Genomic DNA, 24906 nt, shown 5'->3' with positions numbered 1-24906 from the left:
CATTGCTCTTCCTTGCCCAGAAATCCTCTCCTTTCTTCAGAAAACGTAAAAAGGATGGCCAGGAAGAAGCTACCTTGGGTAAATCCAGGGTAAATCACCTTCTCTTTCAGACACCCAGAAAGGGGTGTCACAGTGGGGCACAGCCTTCTGTTACCCTGCTCATCCTTTGGGCCTTTTTGCAAGGTGCATGCAATGTTTGGGTTCTTACAGTAATCAGGGAGTTCCCTCAGACTCCGTGACCTTTCAAAGATGATGGAGAAGGGCCTCACGGTGACACTGTCCTGCTCGCTCAGGTCCTTGGGAGCCTGCCCCTCCAGCCCCATAGGCTGGTAAGGACTATGTTTGCCCAAGTGACACCTGAATTGATCCGCATTCACTGCTGGTTATTTTCTTCCAGACTCCTGCCTTGAGGAGCAAAGGGCTGAGAGACCTTGCTGGGGAAGACTAAGGCAAGGGGGATACAGTATCTCATATTTCTCTGCACCTGTTCTTACTAAATTCTGCAGTGGCCACAGATAATCTTTGGGTTTTTTCTTGCATTGGTCTGGAAGTACTAAGAGATCCTCTTGATGTCCTCGAAGCTCTTGCAAGGGTCAACACTAGGGAAGCTTTGGCTCCTCTAAAGCCATCCCTATTTCTAAATTCCTGCTTGAGTCCCTGCATCCACGTTCCTTCCTTAGCCAAGCTGCTCTCCTGAAATGTCTGGTTGTTTTCCGGCTTATGAATGTCGACAGTTCTTATGCTTGGAAGATGCTTCTCTGAAAGACCAACTGTACTGAGCTCTGCTGCCTTTGAATACTGCTGCCCATGGGCCTACCACTGAAAGTCCCCTGAAGAGGCTAAAATCTTCTCCCAGTATTTCATGGTCCCTACAGCCAAAGCTGACACTGGTTTTCGCATCCCTGATCAGCACTTCCTCTTTTGCAAGGACTGGATTGGAGTGAGCATCACCTTTGTTGGTCTGCGCCTGTGCAAAGAAGTTGTCCAAAGAGACCCCAACACCAGCTGGACAGTATGCATCCTGCCATGCTCACCTGCCAGTGAGTGTCATTAAAGTCTCCAATAGCACTTGGGGTCATGGATCTGAGGACTTCCATGGCTTGCTTAAGCAAACCTTTCTCCACTTCCTTACCCTGATTGCAGGTGCTTTGTCTCCAATGAGGGTGTCACACTAACAGGCCTCTCCTTTGACCCTCACTCACAAGGGCTCACGCAACCTGCTGCACATCCCATAGAGGAGCTCCACACATAGAACAAGCTCCTGCACATGGAGGGCATCTCCCTCCTCATCTTCCTGGCCCGTCTCTCCTGAAAAGCCCCTATGCACCATGGCAGCACCACTGTGAGCTGTCCCACCACCCCTTGCCACTTATTCCACCAACGTACAAACTCTAGGATGGCACATGGGACTCCAGCTCCTCCGGTCTGTGCCCCAGGCTGAGGGCACTGGTGCACATTTGGTCTGCAGCACCTGAGCTGGAGCACTGGGGCCAAGCTTGGACTTGTCCCAGGCAAACCCAGTACCAAGTGCCCAAGACCCCACACCTGCTAATGCTGTGCTCGAGACCAGAGACATACTGGATGCGACGGCAGGCGGCAATGTGAAGGCACTAAACGAGGAAACGCTGCTCCCTACAACACCAGAAAAGCCAGGCTGGGCTCTGTAGCCCTGGAAGAAGCAGGCTTTGTTGTCTGTAGTGTTGCTGAAGACCTGTGCTGGAGGTGAAGCTGATCTCCAGGATGACAAGGTGCTGCTCAAAATGTCCTTGCGTGTGGATAAGCTGTGATCCAGGAACACTGTGAAAATCATTCACCTGTGTCGACTGTCTCATCAAGGCCTCAGGAAAGGATTGTTGAAAGAAGAACTGGGAGAGTTTGGGAGCAGCCAAATCATTTGAGGCCCCAGTGTGATAGGCTTCCTGTTCATGACCTTCTCTGCATCAGCTGAATGGAGATGGGTGAGACCGTGCCTCACTGCAGTGGTGGGTTTCAGTCGCTGATGCACGGAAACTGAACGTGCCTGAGATGCCACATAGGCTTGCACAAAGGAACCAAATCGGCCTGCAGTGCCCTCTGAGGTGTTCCTCAGGCATCTGCTCTGAACACCAATGGCTTTCCCATAGGTCCTGTGCGGTCCCTGCCAGCCTGTGCTGGAGAGCGCTGGCATCTCACTTAGCACCACAGGCCTGTGTTTGGCCATTGAGAAGCTTCCTGAATTGGGTTAAGCCATGTAGGGATGTCCCTGAAACAACTGCCATTACAGTCAGTGGAGAGCTAGGAACTACAGCTGATGGAGAAGAGAAAGAGAGGGACTTAGGTCTGTTTGCTCAGCTGATGACCTCTGTAGGCTGCTGTAGATATAAGGAAAAGGAAAGTTTTTAGTTGTCTTAAATGTAAACACCTCCTGTCATTTCCATCTGCCAAAGGAATTCCTCACAAGGCTCCAGGATGGTGCCCCCCGATGCTGCCTTGTCTCTCAGCATTGCCGCATTAGAGCTTGCAGTCACCTGCAAATGTCTTGGACAAGCTCTGGTGTCACCTCCAATGTCACCAGGTGTTTCCACCTGAACAACACCCTCAATCTCCATGAAGTAGCCTGAGAGCTGAGACAAGGAGCTCCCATACAGCTGCCTGTGTTTGTGCACTCCTGAACTGAGGCAAGAAGAATCCCACCTCCTGTGGGTTTGTGGAAGGAACAAGAGGGAGTCCTCTCCTAGCCCAGGACTTCAAACCCAGGATGAGATGCCTCAAATGATTCAGCTGCATCACTGCACCCACCAGGGGTAAAGAGCTGTCTGGGTGTCCTGTCTAATGGTGAGACAAGGAAAGGCTATTCTCATGCCTAACTCTGTCTCTGGGAATAGAAATGACACAGCTGGAAAGAAGTGTCTCTGCCCAGCTGAGGAAGGGAACCTCAGTGCTGACTTCAGCCTGTTTCCCAGCAGGTTCTCCCGAAGCCCCAGGGACACCTGAAGGGAGGCCAAAGTGGGCAGAGAAAGGGCTGCCTTGGGCTGGTCCTCTGCTGCTGAGCTGGGCTGGGCTCCTGGGACAGAGGGAGCTCATGGCAAGCGGGCAGCGCTCCTTCCACAGCACTGCAGAGAGACAGCTCTGCCCAAAGCGCAGCAGGGCTGAGGGCACTGCCTGCAGGTGCCAAGGGGAGAGGAGCAAGGCAGAGATGTTAAAGGCACTCTAGGAGCGGGGGGATAGCTGAGCTCTCACTGCGGGAGGAATCTTCACAGCCCTCTATATGGTAAGTCTCTGGCTGCAGGGTACTGAGTTTGGTGTTCTTTGGAGGACATCCTAGACCTGGTTCATCCCGCAGCCTGCAGGACCTGGCAGGAGGATTCTCAGAGATTCCCAAGTAGAGGAGGAGGACGTGCTCTGGAGCAGGGCTTCCCTGCTGCACTTCAGTAGGTCGGGGCACGGTGGTTTCCTTGTCTTTGGGATGACTGCAGGGGTACCAAACTGGGTGTGCAGCCAGAGGAGCCCAGGGCTGTCCTTCCGCAGACGGTCCCTGCACCCCGGGGGATCACTGCCAGGGCATTTCCAAGGAAGCTTTTCAAGAGGCTGGTCAAAGTGGGGATTACGTGAAAGGGAAGGAGTCTGTGCTTTGAGATGAGTCACCTTGTTTGGCTGGGTGGACAGTGGGAGATGGGACTTTATTTTCCCACTCTTGCGAAGGCACGGGGTCGCCCACTCCCTTTGAGTTCTCTGAGCCGCCCCTTTGCCCCTCTGCAGGCAGAGATGCCCTGGAGCAGTTCCCTGCTGCCAGGAGGTGTTTGCAGGGCAGAGCTGAGCACATCGCAGGTGGGATGGAGTTCTCTTTGTGTGAGCACTGCAAAGGAGGAGACCTGGGCACAGAGAAGCGGTTCCCAGCAGAGACAGCTCCAGGCAGCAGAAACATTGTCAGAGAGGGAGGAGATCCCAGAAACGTGAGGGGAGGGGGGATTCGGGCACCCCCCTGCCATCCGCTGCAGTGCAAGCACCTTTCCTGCAGCAGCTCCCAGGTCTCCTCTCCCACACAGTGCAGCCCCCCACTCTCAGCGTCACAAACACTCGGCCATCACTTTCTTTCCCAACAGCTCAACCAACAAAGAGGGAGATGGGGATTCAGCTTCAGCTGAGACACAAGCACTTGGGTCCTGCCATGCAGATGTTTCCATGGAGGAAAAGCAGCCAAATCCCCTCGCGGACTTTGGAGCCAGGCACCAGAGTGTGCCTGACTGGAAAAGACCTTTTAGGACACCCCATCTTAAAGACATTTGGCTCTTTCCCTGAGGGGGCCCTGCTGAGCTGCAGGCTGCCCTCCAGAAGGTCACAACTCTCCCATGGCATCTCTGTGTTTTCTAAGTACCCGACAGAGAAGACACCACAGCGCTAAGGCCAAGGAGATGCCACGGGACGGCTGTAGGTCGGCAGCTGCAATGAGGCCTCTGTGTCCCTGGCTGGGAGGGGAGAGATGAGATTCCTCTGCTCTCAGCAGTGTCCTGGTCTTCTGGGGGGAACACCTGGGTGTTACTGTCCTCAAGCTCAAAAAGGTGCCTGCCTAGGGCAGCTGGGAGCAGGGCTGAGGGACAGGTCAGCTCTCCACACTCTTCACTGAGGGACAGTCCCTTTGCCTGCCAGCACCCACAGGATTTCACTTGGAGTGCAGCAGGAATGCTCCAAAACTCCTCAGCTCTTGTGTGACAACTGGAACAAAATCCACAGAACAAATTCCCCTCAACTTTGCTCTGCCGTCGGGTGAATTAGGAGTGACAATGCTGGAAAGCTCTTCGATATCAAAAGTGGATGTAGGCTAAGATCACCCCGTCTTCCTATCGACCAATTGCTGTAGGCAGGACTGAATCCTGCAGAGCCCCCTGCTCCCAGCGGCACCCTCAGCCAGCACCAACAACAGCTCATGAAAGGGACCTGCCAAAGGTCTGCTTGAAAGGGGAGAGGAACTTTCAGAAGTTTTTCTGAGAAACTGAATAGACTTTGGTCTCTTCTTCGAACAGGTCCCCATGTCCAGAGGACAAATATCCAATGGCAGCTCCATCACCCAGTTCCTCCTCCTGGCATTCGCAGACACGCGGGAGCTGCAGCTCTTGCACTTCGGGCTCTTCCTGGGCATCTACCTGGCTGCCCTCCTGGCCAACGGCCACATCATCACCACCATCGCCTGTGACCACCGCCTCCACACCCCCATGTACTTCTTCCTCCTCAACCTCTCTGTTCTTGACCTGGGCTCCATCTCCACCACTGTCCCCAAATCCATGGCCAATTCCCTGTGGGGCACCAGGGACATCTCCTACACAGGATGTGTGGCCCAGCTCTTATTCTTTTTCTTTTTCATGTCAGCTGAGTATTTTCTTCTTACCGTCATGTCCTATGACCGCTACGTTGCCATCTGCAAACCCCTGCACTACGGGACCCTCCTGGGCAGCAGAGCTTGTGTCCACATGGCAGCAGCTGCCTGGGGCAGTGGGTTTCTCTATGCTCTCCTGCACACGGCCAATACATTTTCCCTGCCCCTCTGCCAGGGCAATGCCCTGGACCAGTTCTTCTGTGAAATCCCCCAGATCCTCAAGCTCTCCTGCTCACACTCCTACCTCAGGGAAGTTGGGCTTCTTGTGGTCAGTGCCTGTTTAGGCTTTGGTTGTTTTGTGTTCATCGTGCTGTCCTACGTGCAGATCTTCAGGGCCGTGCTGAGGATCCCCTCTGAGCAGGGACGGCACAAAGCCTTTTCCACCTGCCTCCCTCACCTGGCCGTGGTCTCCCTGTTTGTCAGCACTGCCGTGTTTGCCCACCTCAAGCCCCCCTCCATCTCCTCCCCAGCTCTAGACCTGGTGGTGGCAGTCCTGTACTCATTGGTGCCTCCAGTACTGAACCCCCTCATCTACAGCATGAGGAACCAGGAGCTCAAGGATGCCCTATGGAAACTGGCTCAATGGACGTTGTTTCACCATTAATAAATTGTCTCCCCTTCTCCGCATGTTTTCTAGACTTTCTGTTAGGCAATAAGCCTGCTTTTTTCTCTTGCAGTCATCCTGCTTCTGTATAATTTTCTGGGTTTGTACCACTTGTCTTGAGGTTTGTTCCAGTTGTGTCTGAGCCTTGCACAACACTGTGTCAAAGGTGACCTGCCTAATAGCAGCTCTTCAAGAAAAAGGCATCTCCCAGGTGCAGTGCCTGGATGCTAGGTGCTTCCTCCAAAGGTGCTGCCAATAAAATGTCCAACGAACTGGTCTTTCAAAGAGTCTCTTCTCCCTGTGTTCTCCCTGTGTTTGGGGTTAAGCTCACTGTACTATTGGGTTCCGTGGACCAAATGTTCTGGTTTGAAAGGCTCTCTTCTTGTCTCCAGTGGTAGTGGAGATGGTGCATGAGCTCCCGATTACCTCCTCAGGCTGCTTCACATGTGTCAGGACTTATGGCATACAGCAGGCTCTATGGAAATGAATTTGGACGTGTGAGGAGAGGATGGGGACTCACCACGTGCCCTGAGCTGGGAGTGAATGAAGACACAGGAGATGAAACATCCACAGAGGTGAAGTCCCCCACAAGCAAAACACTAAACTGAGGTATGCACAAACAAGGACTCTGCAATGCCCAGAAAGTCAGTGTGGATCCGGTAGGCGTGGGAAAGGGAGGCTGGAGAGGTGTGGGAGCTGCCGGAGGACCCTCAGGGCCAAGGAATGTCGTGCTGTCCTGGGGAGCGGGGCTGATGTGAGCAGAGGAGGGGGCAAATTCACTCAGGGTTGGGGGTCACCTCAAAAGGCTATCAGGAGAGGCAGAGAGTGACTAGCCTGTTTTCCTCATTGCCTTGAGGCCAGCACTAGCCTGGGGCTGATGGGGAGGCTGAGCTCCTTGTCTGCCCCCCAGGGGCTGTGTGCCCTTCAGAGGAGCTGGGGCTGTGGAGTGAGTGCCGAGAGCTCTGCAGCAACTGTGGTGGGCACTGCTGTGGGACCAGCCCAGACCGGGCAGCTGTGCTTGGCTGGGCAGAGGAGAGGGCAAGGGCTCTGGAGAGAGATGAGGAACAGCTGGGATGGGCTGGTAAAAGCCTGGGAGAGGAAAATGTCAGTGTAGAGCTAAGTTGTGTGAGTGTGCAGGGTGTGGGCACTCCAGGTGTGGCCTCACCAGTGCCAAGGAGAGGGGAAGGTCACCTCCCTCCATCTGCCAGCAATGCTTTTCCTGATGCAGCCCAGGAGGCTGTTGGCCTTTGTCATGGTGGTGCATTGCTGGCTCATGCTCAGCTGTTTGTCCTCCAGGACCCCAAGGTCCTTCTCTGCAGAGCCACTATCTAGCCAGTCAGCCCCCAGCATGATGCCCACAGTGTGCCTAGATCACAAGCTGTCCTCCCCCAGGGACTTTCTCAGCAGCAGCTTGTCCTTCTTGCAGATCAGCTCCACCTCTGCCATAGGTCCCACAGTGCTTCAGAGTAACCTGGGACAGCAAACCCCTCTCCTGCCAGGGCTGCGCAGCCAAGGCCTGTTTCTCTCTGGCCTTGGGGACTGCAGCTTTTACTCTCGTTGTGGGAATCTCATCCATCGTTTTGTGTCCACCTGCCATCCACTCCAGCATGCCTCTGCAGGGTTTCTGGCAGGAAGTGTGGCCTGTGGGGGACCCACACCGGAGCAGGCTGCGAGTGCACGTTGCTGGCTCACGTTGAGCTTCTCATCCACCAGCACACCCAAGTCCCTCTCCTCAGGGCTGCTCTCAAGCCATTCTCCACCCAGCCTGTATTTGTGCCTGGGATTGCCCCGACCCACGTGCAGGACCTTGCACCTGGCCTGGTTGAACTTCATGAGGTCCACACAGGCCCATCTCTCAAGCCTGTCCAGGTCCTTCTGGATCGCATCCCATCCCTCCAGCTTGTCAACTGCTTCACACAGCTTGGTGTTGAAACAAAGAACTCTACACAACAGCACTTGGATACTGTGAAGTCCGTGTTCTTTATTCGGCTTTCTTGTTGCCCTTGATGCCTCTGGCCAGATTTGACTCTCTCTGGGCTTTGGCTCTCCTGACATGATCCATGGCTGCTTGGACAATTTCTCTGTATTCCTCCCAGGCTACCTGTCCTTGCTTCCACCTTCTGTAGGCTTCCTTTTTCTTTGATTTACCCATGGTAAGTCCATGCTGATGGTTCTTAGCACAGCTGCCAAATGGGCCACACTGATGCTCAAGTGGAGCTGGTACTGCCAAGAGGCAGAGCTGGTCAGAGATGTGAAGACCAGTCTCAGCCTTGGCTGTAGTGACCATCAAATGGTGGTCTCCCAGATCTCCAGGGGAACAGGGAAGGAGAGGAGCAGAGCACAGACCCTGGACAGTACGGAAGGAGGCCTACTGAGGGCACTGGCAGGTGGGCTCCCATGGAAACCATGTCAGGGCCCTGAAAATATCCACAGGCCTTCATGGCCCTGAGCAGCTTCACCTGGGGCCTCCTCCCAGCCCTCTGTCCCTCAGCTCAGGATCCCCTTTAAGCCCAGGCCTGAGGTTCAGCCCCAGCTTGATCTACGCTGTAGGTGTAAAGGTTCTCCAGACACAGCCTTGCCTGTCCATGGACCTTGTTGGTTTGCTCTTGCAGGCTGACGTCCCAGCTTGATTCTTTATCGGGTGGACCACGAAAGAACTGCCATTCACTGAGCGGCCCTCCAAGTGCCAGACCCCAGCTGATTCACAGGGGCCTAGGGCCTTTCTGCTTTCTTTCTTCATGTCACTTGGTCAGGTTTGGGGAGGAGAGGAAGAAAAGCATGTGAGGTTTCTGGGTGCCAATGACTGAAAGTGGGAAGCAGAAGCATCCCATGTGAAGTGATTTAAAGGCTAGGCTAGTTCAACACTCTTATTTTCAACTCCTTTCTTGGAGGCCTTCAACCTTCCACAGGAATCTGGAAGCTCTGAGATCCCTCCATCTCACTCTCTTTTAGCAATTAAGTTGATAGTAACCAAGCCAGAGGCTTTGTTTCCATTCTCTTTACAGCCTAAATCACCACTTGGTCTGGAGATGTGGAGAAGTTTGTAGAAGAACAAGAAAGACAAGAAAGTGGCTGCTCCCAGGAATCTCAGGAGGCATGGCATACTGATAGCTTTGTTCAGGAAGCTGGTCAAATGCCTCAAGGCATGACCAATGCTGGTCAAATGTTGCTCAAGGCTTTATCCCGTAGGAGATGGAAAACATCCAAGGACAGAGATGGCACAATGTCACTGGGAAACCTCCTGCAATGCTTGGATGCCCCCACAGAGAAAAAGATTTTCATTTTCTTTGTCCTGAACCTTCCTTATTTCAACATCTGACCATTGTCTATTAACCTCCTGCCAAGCACCACTGTCACAAGCCTGGCTCCATGGCCCTGAAAATGTCCCCATAGGGACACACAGGCTGCAATGAGCTTCCCAAGGCCTTCCCTTCTCCAGGCTAAAGAAGGCCCTTCCCCTTCAGCCCCTAAGCATCTTGGTGGCCAACCGCTGAACTCGCTCCCAGCTATCACAATCTTCCTTGCTGTGATGTGTTGACCATGGCCAATAGCCAATAGCCCAGCAGCCACACAGTCGCTCACACTTTCTTCCCCCTTCACAAGTGGGACAAGGAAGAAATAAAGTGTGAAAAGTTTGGGGTCAACATAACAATTTAACTGGTGAAGAGAAGAGGTTAAAAAAACCTCAACAAGTGAAACGGAGACCATCACTCAACACCTCCCACAAGCAGACTAATGCCCAGCCAGTCTCCAAGCAGCAGACTCCTTAAACAATAAAAAACCCCACCATCTTCCTCCTGTGCCTCAAGCTTTTATTCCTGAGCATGAGGTCATATGGTATGGAATATGCCTCTGGTCAGTTTGGATCAGCGGTCCTGGCTGGGTCCCCTCTCAACTTCTTTCTCACCTCCCACCTACTCACTGGAGGGAGCAGAACAAAGAAACAGAGAAGGCCTTGACACCATGCAAACTCTGTTCAGCAATACCCAAAACACTGGAGTCTTCTGAGTTTTCTCAAGTCCCACGGGCATAGGAAACAGCCATCCTCCGGGACTTCTTGTGGTCTGGTCCAGAAGAGAAGCCGTGCTGGGCTGGCCTTTTTCCTTTAGGAGAGTTAGACCAGCAGCCCATGGAGGACCCCGGTGGAGCAGGCTCCTGGCAGGACCTGCTGCCCAAGGAGAGGAGCCCATGCTGGAGCAGGTTTTGCAGCAGGACCTGTGGCCTGTGGGGGACCCACACTGCAGCAGTCCACGCCTGAAGGACTGTACCCTGTGGAAAGGATCCACGCTGGAGCAGTTTGTGGAGAACTGCAGTCAGTGGGAAGGACCCACATTTGGGCAAGGTCAGAAACGAAGTGTTATGAACTGACGGCAACTCCCATTCCACAAGCCCCCTGTGCCACTCGGGGCAAAGGTAGAAGAGTTAGGAATGAAGTTGAGCCTGGGAAGAAGGGAGGGAGGGAGGGGGGAAGGTGTTTTGAATTGTGTTTTATTTCTCACTGTCCTATTCTGTTACAATCAATTGGAAATACATTTAATGAATTTTCCCAAGTTGGGTCTGTTTTGCCCATGGCAGTAATTGGTAAATTAATTGGTAAACAAATGATCCTCCGAGCTTATTGCTATTGACAAACGTGGCAAGAGTGCCCTCATGCACAAATGCAGTTACTACATCGTGAAGGCAGTCAGGTTGGCGAGGCATGATTGACCCTTGGTAAGTCCATGCTGATGGGTTTTGGACACGTTCTGCTGTTGGTGCCCACAGATGTCACCCAAGAGGACTCCAACTGATGGCCCGCTCCTCACCGATGTGAGCCTGTGCAGCCTCTGGTTCCCTGGGGTGCAGTGTTGGATTCTTCCAAAGACGGGTGCACCACTTGCTTGTCCTCTCTCACAAGAGACCTCTGCCAATCCCATGACCTCTCAGAAAGGATATTCCAAAGAAATATTGATCTTCCCTGTGACGCCATTACAACTATTCTCCCTGTTACACAGTGCAGTTAGTTTCTCTAATTTTTTGTCTACTTGTCCTGATACAGTGACCATTTCTAAAGTCACCTTTTCAGATCCAGACTGTCTAGGCAAAGGCCCTTTCCATAATTCTTCAGTTTTCTTCTCCATTTACTCTTTGTTCATCCAGGTACCTCTCGCCCACGCTGCTGCTTTCACCTTCAGGGACTGAACAGCCTGACTGTCTCTCAACAGTCTAATTGCCTCCTTAGCCAGCTCTTTAATTATGTTTATATCTATCGTTTTTTATCTAACTACCTAAGTTTATCCCTTGTAGAAATCAACTTCATTAGTGGTAGCTTGTACTTAGCATATGATTACAGAATATCATTTATTGTTTATGAAAACTGATTGTGCTTTACTTTTCTTTTCTGAAGAATGGGGAAAATTCTCCTGTGCCTGGGTGCAGCCAGGTCTCTAAGGGGCTCAGGTGGGAGATGGTGCAATGGAGCTGTAACCTGCAGCTGCAGAGACCAGTGGAGAAGTCTGATGCAAGGAGCAGTGATGCAAGTCCCAGGTGGGCAATGTCAGAAATGGTGAGGTTGGGGAGGTGAGGAGCAAGGCTGTCTATCCAGCGATGGACATCAAAGGACTGCTTTAAGTAGGTGTCCAGACTTCCTGAGGAAACACTCTGCACCAATATCAATCAGAGAATGCTTCTATCACCTCTTCTGCAAAGTGAAAGGTAATAAAATATATCCTTTAACAGAAAAGATCATTTTTATCAGATGCATTTTGAAATCTTCCTACTTCATTACACTATGAAACCTCTCCAATTAGCTGTACAAGTCTTGAAGAAAATTACAAAAAGAGAAGCTTGTTAAGGCTTTCTGTCTTTTAATGAGCCCCATGGGGTATTTGCTGCTGAGTCCACAGACCTCAGATACTGAGAGAAGGTTGAACAGAGTGCTCAAGAAATCAGAAGTCAAACTCCAAGTACCTGGAAGCATTAATGAGCCCCACTGAGGGCCATTCCTGACAAAGCCTCCCCAGGGACTCGTTAGAGCAGATAATTGGAGGCTGTGATTGCAGGTGGGCAAAGGCAGAGTGCAGGTGGCTGTAATGCTGAAGAAACCCTTGGTTGGTTTGATGCAGCAGAAAGGCCAAGCCCTCAGCCCCAGGCCCTGGCAAGGCAGATCCTGTCCCTCACTTGTGGCCCAGGGCTCTTCCTGGGGCAGAGGGATGTGAGGGGGAGCAATGCCAAGTGCAGGAAAATTCTGTGACACCTCCTGGCCTCCCAGAGAAGGGGCGAGGAGGAAACAGAGTCCTGAGGCTCAAAACAATCACAGACTCATGGAATCATCTATGTTGGAAAGGATCTTTAACATCATTGTGTCCAACTGTAAACCCAACCCTGCCAGGTCCACCACTAAACCACGTCCCTGTGTGCCGCATCTTGTGGCGCTGCGCTCTCCCGCTTCTGCCCCTCCCCAGCTCCTGCTCAAGCCATAACCATCAGTGGGAGGTGTGATGAGTGTCACCTGGACTTTGGGGGATGGCTGGCAACACAGCCAACACACTGTCTGGAGTGGGGGCCTAGGTATTTTGTTCCCATGCGAATATGACTGGAGGTCAATTCTCTTACTCTATAAATAGTGGACAGCCCAAGAGTGCTTGGAGCTCTCCTGCACGGCAGTGGGCTGCACGCCAGGATCTCCCCTTGAGCAGGGATGCTCGCTTAAGGTTCTCCTCCTAGACGTCGAGAGATTCCTTGCCACAACAGATTCTCAGTAGGTGATTAATAGAACGTTAAACTGTGAAATCTTAGCTAAGTGATAGAAAGGATTGATTGCACATATATAATCCTTTAGACATAAACGGTTAACCAAGGCTGGGACTAGCATTGGATCCAGCCTCAGGCAGACTCCTCTCCGAGAAGGAGTTTAGAAAGCAAGTTGAGCCTCATGACTCAACGGGAGGGTCTCCCTGACAGCTTGTCCGACCCTGTCCTCTATGCAATAAAGAATCAAGTGTACCTTGTCATCACATCCCATAAAACACTGTCGCGTTCACTACTAATTTTGTTAAATCACTGTTTGCATATTAATAAATATTTCACTCTTCACGCCCAGGCATCTTAGCTTTGTTGGACGCCCTACCAGTGAGCCCAGAAACCTCAACCCATGGAAGAGAAATCCCAAGACATTTCACTGCTCAGAAAGTAAAAGCTGGAAGAAGCCTTGGGACCATTAGTGTGGATGTCCCACCACCTATGTTAGAGTCCAGAAAGTTTCCAAGATGAAGAGACCACACAGGCTCCAAACACAGCCACAAGCCTCATTTTGGCCTACAAAGGTATTCAGAAGGAAATGACTTCACAAACACAGACGCCAGTCATGAGCCTGCTGCTGGATAATCATGTGCCCAAGCAGCAGTGATCCCACAAGCGACCTCTAGCTGCTGGTGTGTTCCATACATACTGGCGTGTCCCATACTGTGTCTTGCATTCATACGCATGCTGCTGGCATGTCCCATACTTGGGGCCTCACAAGAACCAAGCCTGGTCTTCAACCTGCTGGCCTAAGGGGTGCTCTGGAACACAGGGCTTCAAACACCCACGAGCTTGCTGATGGTCTCTCAGGTCCTCAGGCAGCAGCAGCCTCACAACTGGCATTCAGGCCATTTGCCTGCTGCGGGGCTATCAAGGACTCAGGCAGAAGTGACCTCCAAATCAATATCTGCCTGCTTCTGGCCTATCAGAGATTGTGGCAGCACTGACCTCATAACCAACATCCACACCACGTGCCTGCTGCTGGCCTGTCAGGTACTCATGGAGAAATGACCTCGTAGGCACTGAACCCAGCCTTGAGCCGGGGTTGGCCTGCCGCCAGGTTCCTGCCATTATAGCAGCGGTGACCTCACAATCAACACGCCAGGCCTTGGCCTGCTGCTGGCCTGTTGGGTTCTCAGGCAGAAGGGACCTCACAAGCATCTACCCTAGATGTTGCTGGACTGCCATGTCCTCACAGAATCATGTAGATTGAAAGGGATCTTTGGAGATCGTCTAGTTCATTCCTGCTGCCCTAGAGGGAGTCAGCCAGAGCAGGTCACTTAAGAAGATGTCCAGGCTGGGTTTTAGTATCTCCACGACAGGACACTCCACAGCCTCTCAGGGCAGCCCGTGCCAGGGTTCTTGATGCCAAAACCTGTTTTCTTGAGTTCAGTTGGAATTTCTTAGTTTTGAGGATTGGGGCTTAGCGCATAAGCCCTGTGTGGGGACGATGAGGGACATGGGCTTCTTCAACCTGGTGAACCTCCTCCAGCGAGGGTCACCAACCAAAAGGAATAACCTCACTCCAAGTATGGGAGAGATGGATGGGATATGACAGATATAAACACATGGAAGGATTTGGCTGAAGAGATTATCAGACTGCTGAAAGACCAGGGCATTCTTCCAACTGCCTGAAGCTCAAAGCAGCACCTGGGGAGTTTAGAGGGATGTGACTGAGCGAGGAGTAAGGGGATGGGAAACTGGAGAGCAATGGGAAGGCCGTCCTTGCTGCCCCATTAACGGTCCAATGGCCCCACCGTGCTGGAACCACATGGGACAGGTGTGCTCAAGGGTGGGGAGACATCTCCCTGGCAAAGTACTCCGGCAGCCCTAAGGGCTCTGTCCCCCTCAGCCCTCCTGTTTTGGTGGCCTCCCGCAGTGCCTGGGCCACAGATGGTCTGTGTCCCCTCAGTGCCAGCCCCTCTCCCCAGGCCAGCACAAGAGTCCTGCTCCAGGCACAGAGCAGCCTGCCCAGAGTGGGGGCCTGCAGGAAGAGGTTTCTCCTTCTCATGGATTCCTCCCTGCAGGCACAGAAATGCTCCCTTGCTCTTCTCCCTGGTCACCCTTTCTCCCCAGAAAGCCTTTCCCCAGGTGAGTGTGTCCAGGCTGGCCTGGCTGGACATTCCTGGTTCCCACCCCATGCTTCCTGCAGGGACCTGAGCTGGCGGTGCTGCTCTGCAGAGGGAGGGGGCTGTGGTGCCCTGGGGCCATGGGGTGACCCTGCACTCGCCATGCTGGTCAAGGTGGGGAGCAGCCCCAGCCAGAAAGGGATCACTGCTGCTGAGTCCCCTTCCATCTTCCCTGATTGCTCAGTAGACAAGGACGGGGCTTGGCAGGACAATGGGGTGTCTTTAGTGTCACAAAGGGCAGGGAAGGGCTGCCCTAGATCGGTCCCACAGGGTCTCCAGGACAGTGGGCTGAACCATTGTCTAGTCTTTTGTCCCTTTGGCCTGCTGGCTCCTGGCATTGCAGGGGCCTTGTTAGCCCATGGGCTCTTTAGGTTCACCTTTCCTTCAAGGACACTCCACCTTGGATGGTCACTCATTTGATGAGGTGCCACTCACTGCTCACCCAGACTCACATACTTTTCCGGGCGATCCCATGAGCTCTCCTGGCAACTCCAAGTTCCTCTCCAGGATAGCAGTGGCCATCACCCATACCACAAGCGGGACAGTACCAGGAAGAATAATCGAAGACCATGTGCACTCTGCTTGGACATGTGCCACCAAGAAGGGAACTCTCTTCGTCCAGCCCTTGGTCCCTAACAGATCCCCCTGCAACTCTGACCCTGTCCCCCTGAGTCTGTGGAGAACCCCAGAACACCATGAGGACTTTTCATGGAACAGTTCCTTGGGTGTGCTCCTGATACCAGCTTTGGGAGAGGCATCCAGCCTTCTGGCCCTGCCTTTCACACCTTTCATCAGTAGATGACAACTCATTGTATGAGGGTGCCACCGGGGCATGAGCCACCTCCTCATGAGATGCTCCAAAATCTATGCCCTCTGGAAAGTCCGTAATCTCTTCAAGGGTTCCTGGAGGTTTGGTTTCCCTGGTCGAGCTCACTGTGTGATCAGCACTACCCGCTTAGTCCATGTAGCGTCAGTCGCGTGATGTGTGGAGGGGATATCCAGTGTAGCACAGGCAACTGCTGTGCCAGGAGGAGCCGTGCTTGCCCATCAACAACTTCTGAAGTGGCTCAAACCCCCTCATACGCTGTCAGGATCTCTTTTTCGGTTGGGGTGTTGAGGGCTTCCGATCCTCAATACCCTCATCTCCAAAGCCTAGAGGTTGACCTCAGGTTTCTCCCGATGATTTCTGCCAGAGGCTCCAGGTGAGACCACGTGCCACAGCTGCACTGTAGAGACCATTACGCACGGCTGGTCCTGTCTGGACAGACCCAAGAGCTACCACACGAGCTATCTCCTGTTTGATCTGCTCAAAGGGTTGCTGTTGCTCAAGGCCACACTCAGAATAGATCTTCTTTCAGGTTACTCCATAGAGAGGGCTCACAAGCTGATTACAACCTGGAATATGCATTCTCCAGCATCCCACAAGGCCTAAGAAAGCTTGTGCTTCCTTCTTCTTAGCTGGTGGAGACATAGTTGCAATCTTGTTGACCGCATCCATAGGGACATGATGGCATCCATCCTGCCATTTTATTCCCAAGAACTGAATCTTCTCTGCAAGTCCCTTGACCTTGCTTCTTTTATGGCAAAACCAGCTTTCAGAAGAATCTGAATTGCTCTTTTCCCCTTTTCAAACACTTCTGCTTTGTTGCCCCACATGATGAGATCATGGATGTATTGTACATGTTCAGGGGTATCACGCTGTTCCAGTGCAGTTTGGATTAGTCCATGGCAAACCGTAGGATAGTCGATTACAGAATCACAGAATGGTAGGGGTTGGAAGGGACCTCTGGAGATCACGTAGTTCAACCCCCCTGCCGGAGCAGGTTCATCTAGAGCACGTTGCACAGGAATGCGTCCAGGCGGGTTTTGAATGTCTCCAGAGAAGGAGAGTCCACCACGTCTCTGGGCAGCCTGTTCCAGTGCTCTGCCACCCTCAAAGTCAAGAAGTTCCTCCTCATGTTTAGATGGAACTTCTTATGTTCAAGTACCTCTTGTCCTGTCACTGGGGGCATTCCAGGTGCATTGGACACCACGTGAAAGCAAACTGTGGCCTGCACCCTGCTGCCAAAGGGATTGAAAAAGAAGAATGCATTGGCAATGTCAGATGTAGCACACCACTTGGCTGCCTTTGGCACCAGTTCATATTGGAACTTCCACCAGAAGGTTCAAGCAAGTCGGGGGGCTAAGGCATCTTCTGTGCGAGGGGAACATTATCAGGGCTTTGGAAGAAGGTGGGTGAACTGTTGGAATCTCACAGGCTCTGGCAAATCCCCAAGGGACAGGGGACACGGTGTAGCTATCTCCATTGATGAAGTGCATCAAAGGTTTTCAGAGCCACCTCCACATTTGATTTTCCACCTATAACCAGTGCTTCTCACTTTCTGCTTCACCGGTCCCCAGGGACAGGAATCTTGTCCGGTCGTTCCCTCCATGGTGTCTCCAGTGATGGGCATCAGTGGGGCCTGGTAACACCCTCACCATCTTGGGGTTTGCTGCTGAGTTTTACTTCTCTAGAGGCTTGCCCAGTGTTTGAGGGTCTACAGGATCTTGGCCGGAGAGGACTCATTTCCATACAAAATGCCATAACCAGCCAAGTCTCTGTGCATAGACTTCCCGGATTCCTCAGTTCTTCTGTGCTTAATTAGAGAGTTCTCAGATGAATACATTTCAATACTAAACAACCATAAGAAAGGATTGCTTCCTTCTTATTTTGTTCTTTATTTTTTCTTCTTACACATGAAATGATGCCAGCAATCTCCAGTTCATATTGGTCCTGAATTTCTGCTAATGGAGCCTCAAGACCCTTTAAGGCAAGACTCTTTATTGCAAACACTCCATGGACAGGCTTTGTCTCAATCTCACCATGTCTCTCACCTGGCAACCAGGACTGACAGCAGCCTGTTCAAACCTGAGCTTTCTCCACTCCAGTCCGTAGCTGCGTGTTTCCACTCCTTGGCACCGGTTCCCACCTGCTTTACCTTGAAAACGAGCTGACACAGAATGGTGTTTCCTAATGGCCAACAAAGGAAATCAAAGGCAGGCAGAGTTCAATACAGAGAAGACATGCCTCAGCTGTATGTCACGTCCCCATTCCCTGCCCTGAAGTTCACTTTCCATTCTGGATGGCCTTAGACCAATAGAAAACACATTTTCCTGTCAAGCACAGATCCCAGACTGTGTTCCGAGGACATGTTTATTTTAATATATTTCACATCTGTATCTCCTATCTAAAAGAGGGTGGGCGCAATGAAGGTTGGATACGTTGGATAGATCCTGTCTTTATCTCTTTGCAGTCAAGCAATGGTCCCACCTGCTAGCACTTCCCTCCTATCGTCCCTTTTTTGAGATGGCCAAATCTTTATGGGGCGTACAATGGCATAACACCATGGCCCTCCAAGTGCCAAACCGTAACCGGTGTACATGTTCCCTGAGTTCATCCAGGCACCGTCTCCTTCAGGCACCCAGAAATGCAGTGCGAGAGAACATGCTTTGGGACATGTTCCTCATCTAAAGGGAAGCTAAGCAGCCTTTAGCTCCCCACCTCCTTCTCTGGACCCTTTTGAAAGATGCATGCAGCATTTACTTTTTGCCAGATGGCAGGGAGTCCCGCCAGCCTCCAGGACCTTTCCAAGATGATGGAGAGTGGCCTCACTGTGACATTCTCTTACTTTCCAGCACCTCTGGATGTACCCCGTCCATTCCCATGTACTGGTAGTGGTTGAGTTTGCTCCAGTAGATCCTGATTTCATTCCTATCCGCCATTGGCTGTTCTTGTCCAGAGTCTTGCCTCGAGGCACAAAGCCCTGAGAGACCTTGCTGGGGAAGCCTGAGGCAAAAAAGGCATAGAGTATCTCGGAACTCTCTCTCCCTACTCTAACTCAATACAGCAGTGTCCAACTAATATCTTTGTTTTCTTCTGTAAGAATTCCTGAAGTTGGAAATCTCGTTATGATTCCCCTGAATTTACTTTCAGGTTTCAAACTGAGTTTTGATACAGGCCAATGTTCTTCTTGGAGGACGCTGTCCTTGAAGACCAGCTGTACAGAGCTTTGCGCCACCTTCAATGCTCCTGACCATTGGATCCCCACGAAAACTCCTCAGCGTAGGCCAAAGGCAAAAGGACCTCTGAGGTCCAGCGTCTGCAGTCTTCTGTTCTGCTTCCTCACTGCCCTGGAGTGCTGGGACCCCACTACTTCAGGGTCACGACAGCCAATCTTCACGTCTCTGACCAGCTCTTCCTGCATTGCAGGTATCACATCAAGGTTGGCATTATTTTTGTTGGCCCATCTGGCAGCTGTGCTAAGACGTTGTCCTAAGACACTCCAGAAACCACCTGGACTGTACGTGCTGCTGTGCTCCTCTTTCAGAAGCTGCCAGTATCATGGCAGTCCCCAGCGAGACCCAGGCTCGTACAGCCAGACGCTTCCCTGGGATCCTTCAGAAAGACTATACCCTCTTCCTCATCCTGACTGTGGGTTCCTTATCTCCCACCATGACAGGACACTTCTACTGGCCTCTCCTCTCACCCTCCCCCACAAAGGCTCACCAAACTCTTCACCTGCCCCAAGGAGTTGCACCATACATCCAGTTAACGGCTTCACTTTCAGGAAACCCCACTCCTGATCCTTCCAGCCTGTCTCTCCTGAAAAGCCTGTAGCCATCCATTGCAGCACCCCAAGCTGTGTGCCTTGTCCCACCACGCCTTGGCAGTTCCTCTGTCAAAGTCAAAAAGCACAGGCTCTCTCTCAACTTGTCTCTTCCCCTGGCTGAGAGTTTTGGTGCACATCTGGGCTGTGGCACCTCAGGTGTAGCTCCAGGCCAAGCTCGGACGTCTCTTAAAGGAAACCTGGTACCAAGCATTGAAGACCTTCTGTGTGCAAAGGCTTTGCTTCACGGCAGAGACACGGTCAAGTGGACGGCACCTGGAAGCTTAAAGCTGAAATTGGATGTTGATGGTGAGCAAAGCCTGCTGTCTGCAAGAACAGAGAGAAACAGGGCTGGGAAGGGCGGCCCTGGCAAGAAAGAAGGTTTTTGTCAGTGGTGTCTCTGCAGCCCTCAAGGGCCTTTGACAAAGGTGAAGGTGATCTCCATGAATGACAAGGTGCTGCTGACAGGTCCCCCACGAGATTTTTTGGCCTGTTCCTTGACTGTATTATGAAGAGGGCGAGTAAATGTTGGGCATGAGAAAAAACAGCAGTTTGAGAGTGCAACACATGAGTGGAGACCCTGGTGTGACGTGTCTTGTGTTCTAAACTGCCTCACATCTACTGCATGGAGAAGGGAGAGACCTTGCCCCACTGCAGTGGCAATCAGTCACTTGTGTTATGAAAATTTGCAAGTGGCCCGTGCTGACCGAGCAGAGAGGCTAGGACACAAAGTACAGAGGTGCAAGTGTAAATATTTAGTCATGTGCATGAGGCGTCCGAGCTCAATTGGGGTACCTCAAATGCGGTTAAACACAGGGTTCTTATGCCATTCAAGCATTCAGGTACCTTATTATTTGACTAATGACTAACTAACACACACACGGAGTATCAATTCCTAATCACAGTAAAACTGCACAAAGTAGCTATATCTCTGCAGCTCCATCAGCCATCAGCCTTCTCGCGGCTTGTCTATTGATCCAGACATCCCCGGAGTTGGTCTATTGCTAATTACTTGTCTGTGATGCTGGACACTGGGAGAGTTTCAAAGGTGTGTAAGAGGGACGAGGATACTGGCATTATCTCGGTTCTCCAGGGGTATCTTTTATCCTTCATGGACAGCTGAATGATTCTGAGAAGTCCTTATTTTGAGGGCAGGGCTGTTCTTCTGCTCCTTGTGATGAGCTGACCTCCTTTAACTCACTTACGCAAGCATGATAAATCAGTACACAATGGGAGCTAGCTAGATATATATCTTAAGAAAGTTAATTCATTCTCATACGATAAAGACTGATGGGCATAACAGTTAGGGAGGTAGATTTTGATACCCTTGGATCAGAGGATGTCTGTGGCCAGGTGGGTCCTGCAGAGAGCTTTTTGGTGGTCAAGGATCACCTCTTCGTCATCCAGAATGGTCCATGCCAACATGCAGGAAGTCATGCCAAGGTGGCAGGAGGCTGGCATGCATGAGAAAGGAGCTCTGAGTAACATCAAGCCTGAAGAGGAAGCACAGAGAAGGTGGAAGCTGGCTGCCTTCCAGCCTCCGGGGTTCCGTGGTTCTGTGCTGGAGTTGAACTTTTGGTTTTCCTTTTTCCTCTTTCCCCTTCCCAAGTTCTTTTCTTTAACCATTGTCGTAGATTCCTCTACAAACAGCCCAGCTTCTCTTTCCCCACAGGCCCTACATTTGCTTGCTTTGTGCCCTCTCTACGGGGCACAAAGATGTTTCTAACATAGGTGTTGTGACAATTCCTCTGCTGGACAGTACAAAATTAGGAATGTCTTTAATTCCCTGTAGTGCCCTGCAACTCCTCGTGCTGTTATCTTGTGCTGATGCATCACCACAACCATGGTGAGCTGTCTGCACGCAAACATGAAGAACGAACAAAATGGATCTTCAGTCCAGGGGGACCTTGGGAAATTCTGGGAGTCAGCCAGAAGAAACTGCTGAAGTTTTACAAAGAGAAGTGGCCAGTCCTGCATCAGGGGGAAGAAAAACACCGTATTACAGTGCCAGGTGGGACGTGACAGGATGAGCAGTGACCTTGAGGAGAAGGGCCCACGCATTATGAGGGACACCACATGAGGCAGTGGCGCATGCTGACCATGAACGAGGCCAGCTGCACACAGGGATGGATTAGGAGGAGAGGGCTACCCAGACAGCTTGACTTTTCATGCCCTTTCAGTGAGCCGTGGTGTGGCCACACCTGGACGTGTCTGTCCCTCTGTGGGAATTCCTGCTGTAGACAGGTGGGGAGGAACGGGAGAGTGCCCAGAGGAGGTCTGCACATGGCCTCTGCTTGAGGCCCCAGACCCCATCCTTCTGACCTCTGCCATCCCAGCACAACCCCAGGAACATGCTGTCCCTGGAGAAACACCAGCCTCTCCAGACAGCTCCAGATTCCCCTCCCACAGGATGGGTGGCTTTTATGTCATCTGTGTGAAGGGCTGGGGTACGTCCCTCAGTTAAACCCACGATCTTACCTCTCACCAGACACCGACTGGTGACTCCTAAATCCAGTCCAATATCTCTAAAATGTTACAAACGGACAGTCAGCTTTTTATTCCTGGACACATGGAGGAGGAAGAAGACCTTCAGGGGTGAATTTCCTCAGGCATGTTTGGAGAAAGACCCCAGCATTAAAGCACTGCACCAGGGAGATCTTGCTTTGTTAACAGAGACTCTGTGAAAGAGGCCAGCTCTGAGCCACTGTGAAATACATTTTTAGAAGGGAACCAGGTGAAACTAAGACGTAAATGTCTCAGGTGTAGTGACACAAGTGAAACCTTTGTGTAGGAGCATAAAAACCATAAATGACAATATCAACAGCAATGATGAGAAATGTAATCATTAAAAACACAAAGCCAATAACAAAACACACAAAAAAGCAGATGGAATCAAATAGTGCGGGAGTCATTTGTGGAGAGAGGTGGAACATTTCTCCCTCTTGAAAAAAATCCATGAAATCAGATACCTAATGGCCTCCTTGAGCTCCTGGTTCCTCATGCTGTAGATGAGGGGGTTCAGTGCTGGAGGCAACACTGAGTACAGCACAGCCACCACCAGGTCGAGAACTGGGGAGGAGATGGAGGGGGGCTTCAGGTAGGCAAACATGGCAGTGCTGACAAGCAGGGAGACGACGGCCAGGTGAGGGAGGCACGTGGAAAAGGCTTTGTGCCGTCCCTGCTCAGAGGGGATCCTCAGCACGGCCCTGAAGATCTGCACGTAGGACAGCACGATGAACACAAAACAACCAAAGCCTAAACAGGCACTGACCACAAGAAGCCCAGCTTCCCTGAGGTAGGAGTGTGAGCAGGAGAGCTTGAGGATCTGGGGGATTTCACAGAAGAACTGGTCCAGGGCATTGCCCTGGCAGAGGGGCAGGGAAAATGTATTGGCCGTGTGCAGGAGAGCATAGAGAAACCCACTGCCCCAGGCAGCTGCTGCCATGTGGACACAAGCTCTGCTGCCCAGGAGGGTCCCGTAGTGCAGGGGTTTGCAGATGGCAACGTAGCGGTCATAGGCCATAATGGTGAGAAGACAATACTCTGCTGTGAGAAAGAAGACGAAGAACAAGAGCTGTGCAGCACATCCTGCATAGGAGATGTCCCTGGTGTCCCAGAGGGAATTGGCCATGGCTTTGGGGAGAGTGGTGGAGATGGAGCCCAGGTCAAGGAGGGAGAGGTTGAGGAGGAAGAAGTACATGGGGGTGTGGAGACGGTGGTCACAGGCAATGGTGGTGATGATGAGGGCGTTGGCCAGGAGGGCAGCCAGGTAGATGCCCAGGAAGGTCCAGAAGTGCAAGAGCTGCAGCTCCCGTGTGTCTGCAAATGCCAGGAGGAGGAACTGGGTGATGGAGCTGCCATTCGACATTTTCTTCCCCTGGGCTTGGAGACCTGTGAATGGAAAGAAAAGCAGTGAGAAGTTAGGGAAGATTTCTCTCAAACTAAAGTATTCAATTGGTCTTAGAAACCCACCAAACTGGCTCTCGCCTTTCAGGAAGACCTTTTGCAGGTCCTTTTTGTACACTCTGGTTGGTGCTGGCTGATAGTCCACCAGAGAGCTGAGATCTCTGCAGGATTCAGTCCTGCCCTACAGCCATGGGTAAAAAGGAACACGGGGTGATCTCAGATTAAATCCACTCCTGGCATCAAAGGGCTTTTCAGCATTGTCACCCGACTGCAGGGCAGAGCTCAGGGCACCTTGTTGTTGGTGTTGTTCTGTTGTAGTTTCCCCACCACACCTGAGGAGTGTTTTTAAGGCAGAAATCCCTGGCATTTCTGTTGTGCTGCAAGTGAAACCTTGTGGGTCCTGCGAGCCAAGGGGACTGTCCCTCAGTGCAGAGCGAGGACAGCGAGTTTGTCCATCGGAATTGCTCTCAGTTGCCCTGTGCTGCTGCCTCTTTGAGCTGGAGGATGATCCCAAGCAGACATTCCCCTGAGAAGAACCTGGACACTGCTGAGAGCAGAGGAGTCCCATTTACAAGCGCAGTTCTCCCAGCCCCTCACCTGAGCTCACTGGACCCGAGGAGGATCTCAGCTCTCCCCTCCCAGCCAGGGACACAGGGGGCTCACTGCAGCTGCCTACATTCAGCCCTCCAGCTGGATTTACGTGGCCTTGGCACTGACATGTCTACTCCGTGGGGCTGCTAGACGACACAGGGATGCCACGGGAGAGCTGAGCCCTTCTGGAGGGCAGCGTGCAGCCAAGCAGGACACTCCTGGGAAAGAGCCAACTAGCCTAAAGATGGGGTGGCTTACTCTCGGCCCCACACACTGCAGTCTCCAGAGCCCAAAATATTAAAGGCATTTGGATGCTTTTCCTCCCTGGATACACAGGCATGACAGGACGTGCAGCGTCAGTGTCTGAGCTGCACCTGAATCCTCACCCCCACCACAGTGGAAGAAGGGAAGGAACAAGGACAGCAGGGGTGAGAGGGGAACAGGTGAAAATTCTTCTTCAAAAAGAGTCAGGACAGGGAGACACTTGAACATTTCTCCTCCAGGATGTGGGAGAGGAGACGAGGGAGTGTCTCCAGGGAATGTATGTGTGGTGGTGCCATCCTAAATGGAAAAGGAAATTCCTTTCTCCCACTCCCCATGCATCCCACTAAAGGTGGAAAATTCAAAACATGGGCTCCATTTCTTTCAGGTGAATGCTGCCTTGAAGTCCTTCTCCAAAAGGATCCTCTGCAAATGTCCTGGGGGTGATCTGGAGCTGGGAGGAAACACGACCCATGCAGCACCCTCACGACTGCAGAAGGACCCTGCCATGACACGACTGGGGTCACTCCTTCCACCCACAGCTTCTCCCCGCAGCGCCATGGGGAGCTCCCCGGGCAGGCTGAGAGCTGACCCTGGCAGGCAGCAGAGTCCCTGGCCCAGCACACAGTTCCCTGGGAC

The 24906-nt window shown here is 52.0% G+C and overlaps 2 protein-coding genes across 2 annotated transcripts; one reads left to right on the top strand and one right to left on the bottom strand.

Annotated features, from left to right (window-relative positions):
* Positions 1–5027: 5027 nt before the first annotated feature.
* LOC128903323 (olfactory receptor 14J1-like) lies at positions 5028–5885 on the top strand (the record flags this gene model as incomplete). The annotated part of the gene is made up of 1 exon (XM_054187338.1): positions 5028–5885. A coding segment is annotated over one exon (858 nt), but the record flags the coding sequence as incomplete, so codon positions are not given.
* Positions 5886–11560: 5675 nt separating this feature from the next.
* On the bottom strand, positions 11561–22981 carry LOC128903260 (olfactory receptor 14J1-like; the record flags this gene model as incomplete). Its single annotated transcript, XM_054187274.1, has 2 exons — positions 11561–11581; positions 22487–22981. Coding segments are annotated over 2 exons (516 nt in total), but the record flags the coding sequence as incomplete, so codon positions are not given.
* Between the last annotated feature and the right edge of the window lie 1925 nt (positions 22982–24906).

The sequence above is a fragment of the Rissa tridactyla genome, unplaced genomic scaffold (assembly GCF_028500815.1).
Source record: "Rissa tridactyla isolate bRisTri1 unplaced genomic scaffold, bRisTri1.patW.cur.20221130 scaffold_29, whole genome shotgun sequence".
In the NCBI taxonomy this organism is placed as follows: Eukaryota; Metazoa; Chordata; class Aves; order Charadriiformes; family Laridae; genus Rissa; species Rissa tridactyla.
This window is presented reverse-complemented; position numbering and strand designations above follow the sequence as displayed.